Genomic DNA, 9,151 nt, shown 5'->3' with positions numbered 1-9,151 from the left:
GAGTTACTGGGGTAGACTTGTATTTACTTTTTTCTAACATTTTGTACACTGTAAATGATACATCTATGACACAATTTGTAGGTAAATCAATAATGAAAACAGTCGTTAGTAGCAGCCAAAATAACAAGTTAAAGTCCTACATTTTTAATGTAGTAAACTCAAGTAAAGATTATCAGTAATGTATCAAAAGCCGAACGTGTTTAACCTGCAGAGAATTGGCTTTCCATAAAGGATGTAATCAGAACAAAACAACATTTTAGACTTTAAGATATGAATAACAGAGGTAGCTATAGACATACATGATGCTGCTTCAAAAGCATCATGTACTAATGCATATATATATACAGAACTCATGGCACTGACAAAGGGTTTTAGAAGAGAAGTCAAGTGAGGTTTCTGTATTTCGGGAAAGAACTAGTGTTGTGTTTGAGCTCCACCTGGTGTCTACGCGTGCCTTTAGTTTCTGAGCATGTATACACACACACACACACACACACACGCACGCACGCACGCACATCCACCCACCCACCCACCCACACACACACACACACACACACACACACACACACACACACACACACACACACACACACACACACACACACACACACACACACTGCATAGCTATTCCTTTGTGTGAATACAGTTAATATAATTTTGCATATTTATTTATTTTTGCAGTAATTTCTCAAATGTATTTTGAAAAATATCAAACTTGTGGTTTTAAATGAAGGAATGCCACAATACAACTGCATTAATGTATTTGTACTGAAGTATAGTGTCGGAATCTTAGGTCGCAATACAGTATTCAGCAGGATTCAAATGATCAAACTGCAGGGACAGTTTTTTGTTTTTTTTGATCAGCTGACCTGCAGCTCCGTTTCGTCACATGACATCCGTTTCCCCTGTTTCTATTCCACAGAATCAGCTGAACACGCTCCTGGCTGGGGCAGGTACCAACTCTAGATAAGTACTTTAACACTGTAAAACAACAGTTCGTTTAAGTTTTGCCTGCTAAAGTCAAAATATCTGAAGGGAAATACGGAATGTACTGTCAACGAACTCGGTTATAAAATATGGGGTTTTAACGTAGCTATCTCCTGTATTTGTGTGGAAGCAGAGCGACTGTGGCGGTAGAAGAAGTTCATATTTGACTGGAGGACGTGTTGAATTAAACATTTAGTGTATGCCGAGTTGACTACTGGACTCTTCCAAGTGTTGACATTTTACGTCTTTGTCTCTCAAGGTATGTAAAGTAGGTCAGAGTTATCAAAAGCTTTAATTTACTATTTATTTGCATGGAGTTTGGTGTTGTGCATTTCCCCCCAGAGAACCAGAGCCAGACAGTTATTGTAGCAACAAGCAGACCAGAGGTCAAAGTCAACTGCTGCACCTACACTGATAAGATTTGAGATATGATTTAATACTGGTGCAGCATCAGATAAAGTGATTGAGACATGTCTTTCAGATGGTAATTATCAAAAGGGTTACAAGTCAACACACACTTTCAAAAAGGCATCTGTTAAATTATCTAAAAAATGTGGATTCATTGGCAGCAACCACTATTTAAGGTGCAGGGGTTTAGGTTATGTCCTGAAATTAATATAACTGTTAGTTGCAGCCCTAATTTCCATGTTTGTTTTTTAAGGTGGGATCTTTGGGAACTTTGATTTTCAAATGTGTTGTTGTCATTACGTGTTACATTTAATGACATTATGCACCCAAAGAGGAGTGTTTGATTTATTCTGCTGTGTTTCTCAGTCAGAGGAAGCTTATCCACTCCACTCAAAAAAATGCCATCCAACAAATCAGTGTCCGATGCTCCCATCAGTCAGTTCATCAACTGCAGGATATTGAGAGACCACTGTCTGCAGAGGTAAACACACACACACACACACACACACACACACACACACACACACACACACACACACACACACACACACACACACACACACACACACACACACACACACACACACACACTACACTATTATAAATGATGTTTCTGATGTATTATTACTGCTGCATTATGTTGCATTTTAGTTTAATCTGCAGCACTATAATCTACAGGATCATCATATTCTTGTAGCGTTTTCACTGTCCAATCCAATGAGAACCACATATCTCTAGAAACTCAACTATTCTTGGCTTTTGTGACAATACATATTCCAGCTGATCCAAGAGTTCTTTTAAAGACAATATTTAGTCTAGAGGAGGGAACATGTTCTTCATAAAGGAACGCTACATCCTGATGTTTTCTTACTGTACATGTATCTTACCTGCTCTACATAAGCTATATAAAAACTGTAATCTATAAATCTAATGGAGTAAAAAGTACATGTTTTAAATGTATTTTAAAATGGAAATACTTTATTGAAGTACCTGTGTGTGTGTGTGTGTTTTCATGCAGAGAGGACCTGTGGGTGCGTGACGGAAAGATTTTAGATCCAGAGAAACTTTTCTTCGATGAGCACGGTTACGCCGACAAGTGTGTGGACTGTGAAGGCAGCATCATCGCCCCGGGCTTTATAGACGTTCAGATCAATGGTAAATTATAAAAGTAGGATAGACATGTGGAGATTATCCGGCTGAACAAAACGTGATCTGTCTCTTCAATGTGTCTCAACCACAGACCTTATTTCCAGCAATTTTCCAAAATCCTATGGAGAAATTGCATTGGTTTTTGTCGAAGGAACCGGAAGTGGTAAAATGCTAACTTACTTCCGGGTTTTAGGACGCGTCACTGTGCCACTCTATTCATCTGTGATTTAAAAGAAAAAGGTTAAACAAAAGAGAGAGATCGCAAATGTTTTTTTAATTTGGTCCCCTAACTAAAAACTGAACCTGCAACTCATTCTTAACTGCAAACAAACACTCTGAAGCTTAATGAGCAAACCATGAGAATCTTCCTTTTGGAGATTATTCAGATGAAACATGTCATTTCCTCTGCAGGAGGATACGGGATCGATTTCTCTCAGGCCTGCGACGATGCCGGCAGCGGAGTTTCTTTAGTGGCCAAAAAGATCCTGGAGCATGGCGTGACGTCCTTCTGCCCCACGCTGGTCACCTCGCCCCCCCACGTCTACCACAAGGTAACACTTATAACCAGCTTTCAATCTTTATTCCACTTCAGGAACCAGAGGAGGGATAGCCAGTATAGGTCCTGCATTGTTTGTATATCAAGCACCAAACTATTTGCAATCAATAAGAATGAATTCATTTCACAATATTGATTACTGCAAAATCCAAATCGTAAGAGATGCTTAAAAGCGAAAATCACACCATAATTATTTTCATATATTTTTTAAATTTTCATATATTTTATTTTTTATATATAAAGAATAAGAATATTTATACAAAAAGTATAATTCCCTACAATATTGTGGATCATATCACATTTGCAATATCAGACTAGATAATTGTAATAAGATATCTTTTACAAATTAAATGCCTCATGTTATTTATTTATAAACATATTAACATGTGCATTGTTTTGGATTTCCAATGAGGACTGAAATACATTTGTATTTCTACAAAATAGAATCTTACTCAAAATGTGTTTCAGGTTTTGCCTCAGGTCAAAGTTCACGATGGAGGAGCGCATGGAGCTGGAGTTCTTGGTGAGTGTAATCTGACAGAATCATGTTAGAGGATTAGTCTGGATATATTCTGTATATTTATGTTGTTTTGTCTTCCCATGAAAACCAACTATTTGTTATTGCTTCTTAATATTGTCTTGCTTCCTGTCGGTGGCTCTGTTTAACTTCATCAACAAAAAGGAGGAATTATTAAGATTTTCTTTATCTTTCTATTTCATTCTTAAATATTAGCTTGTTTTTTCTTGAAATATTACTTATTTTTTAACAATTTTTACATAAAAAGTATTTTAAAGCTTGAATTACCCCCACAAAATGTCTGGTAACTTTTAGAATTATAAAAATAAAATATAATAAATGTTTTCAAATAAATTCATTTAAAACATTTTTTAATTATAATTGTCCTTTTCCACCTTGCTTGACTTTTTTTCTCTAGTGAGTATTTGTGTCAAAAGGACGGTGTTTGTGGGATTGAGTTGAAATAAAACCACTCTAAATATTACAACCTTCTTTTCCCAAATGTTAGGACTTCTGAATCTTTGCTTTTCTACTTATCTGCAAATGTAACAACATTTTTTCACGAGAGTATTTGTGTCAGTAGGACAGTACTGAGATACATCAGGTTTTGATATACCCCAACATTGGCAGACATACCCTTCAAAATATTGTATTATCTGTATCTATCTTTTTTATAAATATAATTGTATATTTCCTGTCTGCAGGATTTCACCTGGAGGGCCCGTTCATCAGCCTGGAGAAGAAAGGAGCTCACCCGGAGCAGTTTCTCAGGACCTTCAGTAGCGGCGGGTTCAGGGACCTGATGGAAACCTACGGCGGCCTGGACAGCGTTGCCATGGTGACACTGGCTCCGGAGCTGGACGGCAGCCAATCGGTGATCAGGGATCTTTGCCAGAAGGGAATCACGGTGTCATTAGGTGAGCAGCGTTTACTCACATCCAAAAAACTCAAGGATAAATACTGCTTTGAGAAGGTGTGTTTTACACCTCAAATTACAAACAACTTTATTATGTACATTTGAAAGAAACTGAGGGTACACTTGCAATACAAATAAAAAGTCACACAGCCAACATTTAAAATGTAAATAAAAGCTACACATGTCCTTAGCAAATGTAAACAAATCAAAAACACATGAAGCAGTTTTGTTAGCTGCATTTAGCTCCTCTGGCTCTATTAACAGAATGCTCCTGCAGGTCACTCTGTGGCCAACATGTCTCAGGCGGAGGAGGCCGTTCAACACGGAGCCTCCTTCATCACCCACCTCTTCAATGCCATGCTGCCTGTGAGTCCAACAAATGACAAGTCATTATTTAAAGATAGTTTCTTGATAAAATAACTTACAGTATCTTTTTTTACATCACAGTGGGGCGACTTTCCCTTTGTTTCTGTTTTACTGTACTTTGTGAAGGTGTCACTTCGGGCTGTTTTGATCTGTCATCTATGTCTAGTTGACCTGTGTAACCCCTTGAGTCAAATTAGTTGTGATATTATGTTATTTACATAAACAATCATTTCATTTGTCACAGCCTTGCACATTTTTTTTCTTTTAATACTTCTTGATTAAACTATGACTGACGGAACATTTCAATACAACTGTAAGAGAATATGGTATAAGTGTGGTATAAGTACTTTTATTGCATTAGACTATCTGAGTACTTCCTTCACTCCTGATGTCATTGCTCACATGAATTCCTGCTGTCTGCTCTGCAGTTCCACCACAGGGACCCTGGTATCGTGGGTCTGCTGACCAGTGATCAGGTCCCTGCAGGCCGGACGGTTTACTACGGCATGATCGCTGACGGGATCCACACCAACCCTGCAGCGCTGAGGATCGCACACAGAGCCCACCCCTCAGGTCGGTTCAGTGAAGTTTTGGCTATTTCTCATCTCTTTTGGTCATTTTGCATGTCTTTGTGGTCTTGTTTTGTCTTGTTGTTGTTTTGTGTCTGTTTAAGTTAGTTGTACCTTTTACCTCTTTGTAGATATTGTTCTATTGTTTTTGGTTGTTTTGCATTTATTCTTGGTACATTTGCATCTCTTCGTGCTGATATGTTTTCTCTTTTTGGTTATTTTCTATGTATTATTGTTGTTGTTTCCTTATGGTTTGTGAAGCATCTCTTTCTGATTGTTTTGCATTTTTTTGTTTTTGTTTCTATCAGTCAACAAAGATTTGCCTCTCGAGTTATTTTTGGTTTGTTGTGTCTCTTTGTGGACATTTTGCATTCTTTTGTGGAAGTTGTGAATCTTTTTGTGGTTGTTTTGTATCTTGGAGGTCATGCTGCAACTCTTTTTGCCCCTAACCTCTTTGGCCCAGTAGGCAGTAGAGAGAGATCATGGTTGTTGTTGTTGTTGTGTTTGGTAGTAAGAGTTTGCCCTTGTCCTGACATCACCTCCCGTCCTCTTGTCTGTGACCCTCAGGTCTGGTGCTGGTGACGGATGCGATCACAGCGATGGGGCTCCCCCCTGGTCGTCACACTCTGGGTCAGCAGGTCATCGAGATCCAGGGTCTCCATGCCTACGTGGCAGGTCTCTACTTCCTATCTTGGTTTGAAAAATAAAAGTAACACATTTTCTGAGAGGCAACACATGTATTATCAAATAAATACATGTTCTGAAATCTTTCTGTGTTATAGGCACTAAGACACTCAGCGGCAGCATAGCCACGATGGATATGTGTGTGCGGCACTTTAAACATGCTTCAGGTGAGTTTTTATGCAACCAAATAAGAGATTACGCATTTTGGAAAATCTATACACATCTCTGTTTTCCCAGAAAATACTGAGATATCTCACCAAAAAGGATTTGTCAGAACCAGAAATAAGGACAATTGATCACAAAATAACATTGAGGTTGGACAGGACATCTTCGTTCTATAGTATCAACATTATTTTCAATATTCAATCAAGAATCCTGCAGGTACTTTTCGAGGAAATGGAAAAACCAATAACATGCTATTATCCAACAATAAATAAGACAATTTAAAAGAATACATAGTTCAACAAACAAAATGATACTGATACTTGACGCATAACCTATACTACAGCTAACTTCTGGACAACATTTCAAGTAATACAAAAATAGAGACAAATTAAAGAGAAAAAAATAGATATATCAGCAAAAACAATTAAATTGTGTAAAATGTATACCACTTTGGCATTAATACTGCATTAGAATATATATTTCAAGCTATATTTGTACGTACCTTAATTGTGCCACTCAGCGTTAAACACTTTTTACACAATTGTATATATCTTATTTTCAGAAACAATATTATTTCACTATTGTATATATTAGAATATTAATATGTTTACATATCTATTGTTGTTATATATTGCAGTACAGTCTGCATATTTTAATAAATTAATTATTTTTGATTTAATTGAAATGGAGCAACTGTAACAAAACTCAATTTCCCCAGGGATTAATATGTCTCACTGTTAAAAGATAACCAAATTGTTTGCTAACTTAACTAATCTTCTTTCAATTTCTTATACGCCCAGGCTGCAGTGTAGAGGAGGCTCTGGAAGCTGCCTCGCTGCATCCCGCTCAACTCCTGGGTCTCAGCCACAGGAAGGGAAACCTGGACTTTGGGTCGGACGCAGGTGAGGATTTACTGGAAGATGAATCATTCTCTCTGCAGCGTACAGACGGAAACGATAATCCATTTATTGTTTTTGCAGACCTGGTTTTGCTCGATGAGACCCTCAACGTCAAAGCCACATTTATTTCTGGGGAGGAGGTTTGGAGAAAATGACCATAGAAGAAGAAGAAGAAGAAGCTGGGACACCGTGGTGCCTTCAGGGAACGCTGTTAAACACACAACTAAAATTCTGTTGAATGTTTTAGTTCATCAGAAAACATTGTTCTTTATCCTAGGCTGCTCTACACTAAAAACACGTCAGTTATGACGTAAAGATCAGGCGATTAATGTAATGTCCTTAAAAGGCCACTGTACAGAAGATAAACCTTTTTAAATATTGATGAATAGGACTTTTCTTAAAACCTCTAGATATAAAAATATAGAAGTTGTCTCTCCATATTTCCTCCATTCAGAAATGTTATTCTGCCTGTGTTTGAGAGTAATCATTGCAGTTTTCTATTAAAACTTTTTTTTCTATTAAAGTATCTTCAATTCAAGTTTCAACAATCAAACACTGACTCAGATTTGAAGTTTATTCTGACATTGAGATTTGATAAATTATATTGCTTCTGATGTAAAAGATATTTTTGTTTAGCCTGTTTATTTGAATCACATGTTTTACAGATGCGATTTTAAGGGATACATTTTGGTATTAAACTAAATAAATCAACTTGTAGTAAATGTTACTGTAACATGAATGTTCCTCAATAACATTTATTTGTGTTGTATTTATAGTTGTTCCAGGTGGATCTTTGACGTTTGGGTACATTACTATTTGTTTGCATGATTCAGCCTGTCTTTTTGTTGATTTTTTGACGTTCATATACTCTTAAAGTCATATGTAAGGGAAACAACTTTTAAAACAACAAGAAAATGGCAAAATACAAATGTTTTAATTTCAAAAAGAGTTTTTTGTATTTGGTCGAATCTGATTGGTTCCCCTCGCCTGTCTACTTCTTGTTGAACGTGAACGTTAAATAGGCTTTCAAAATGGTAGACAAACAATTAACGGTTTATTTCTGCCACAAACCAGGAAAACTTAATCTATAACTTAGATTTGTTGGTGTAAACATTGGTTAAATACAATAATGGCTATGTACTACGACAAGAAGCAACGTTTTCCGAATCGAAACAACTTTAAATGGGTTCAAAAGCAACTAAGCTTCATAATGCTAAGTTAACTAAAATGAGCAGGTAAGAACATTCATAAACTACCTCAAACTACTTTGCTCAACCACTTTTGTGATATGTACACATATGTTTTCCAATAAGTACAGTATGACGAACAGAGATGTATAGCCTACCATTTGACAGGAACATTGTTAGTTCAAAGACTAAACCATAGTCATTGCTAAAAACCTAGGAATGTTGAAAGATATTTTCCTGGAAATTAAGTAGTGCTGCTATTATTTACTTAATGTTGTTATACGTGTTTGAAGTGGTTGGTGTGTTATCTCTATGCCGAATTAAAAAGAAAGCAGCAATGATTCCTAAGACAAACTTTAATTTATGTTTTACAGAATGTACGCACATGTATAAATCAAGCAATATTATATTACTATATTTATAATGGAGTCTGGTGGGGAAATGTAACTGAACCGACTGTCTCGGTATGTAGCTTCCATTATGCTGGAACTTAATGTGGGAAGAAGATATTCATCTTCGATACGTCCCGGCTGCTGCTGCCCGGTGTCCTTTCCGTCCTACAGATGTCCCGGGAAACAAAGGTAATTCTCCACGGCGGCGGGCTAAGGGAGAGAGCTCAGAGCTGCACAGTGAAGCTAGCCACAGTCAGCCACTGCGAGGACCGGAAGCAGAGGGAACCTTAAACAATAAACACATGTCTGTCTGTGTGAAAAATAGTGAGAATGTTGTATTCATTTATATTGTAGTT

The 9,151-nt window shown here is 37.1% G+C and overlaps 1 protein-coding gene across 4 annotated transcripts; it reads left to right on the top strand.

The window, feature by feature from the left end:
* The first annotated feature begins 896 nt into the window (after positions 1-896).
* Positions 897-7,769, top strand: amdhd2 (amidohydrolase domain containing 2). 4 transcript variants are annotated; one of them, XM_034206136.1, is made up of 13 exons: positions 897-953; positions 1,121-1,246; positions 1,762-1,876; positions 2,414-2,550; positions 2,956-3,095; positions 3,569-3,623; positions 4,322-4,534; positions 4,811-4,899; positions 5,328-5,472; positions 6,036-6,143; positions 6,251-6,319; positions 7,118-7,219; positions 7,298-7,769. In XM_034206136.1, exons 3-13 carry the CDS (start codon positions 1,794-1,796, stop codon positions 7,369-7,371), a joined length of 1,215 nt encoding a protein of 404 aa, XP_034062027.1. In that variant the 5' UTR covers positions 897-953; positions 1,121-1,246; positions 1,762-1,793; the 3' UTR covers positions 7,372-7,769. The 4 variants fall into 4 exon arrangements, 2 of the variants coding, with proteins under 2 accessions (XP_034062027.1, XP_034062026.1); XM_034206135.1 differs by having other exon boundaries at positions 905-953; positions 1,118-1,246; XR_004568074.1 differs by having other exon boundaries at positions 911-1,246; positions 6,036-6,162.
* The last annotated feature ends 1,382 nt before the right edge of the window (positions 7,770-9,151 follow it).

The sequence above is a fragment of the Gymnodraco acuticeps genome, unplaced genomic scaffold, assembly GCF_902827175.1.
Source record: "Gymnodraco acuticeps unplaced genomic scaffold, fGymAcu1.1, whole genome shotgun sequence".
In the NCBI taxonomy this organism is placed as follows: domain Eukaryota; kingdom Metazoa; phylum Chordata; class Actinopteri; order Perciformes; family Bathydraconidae; genus Gymnodraco; species Gymnodraco acuticeps.
The sequence above is the reverse complement of the archived record's forward strand: the minus strand, read 5'-3'. Positions and strand labels throughout refer to the sequence as shown.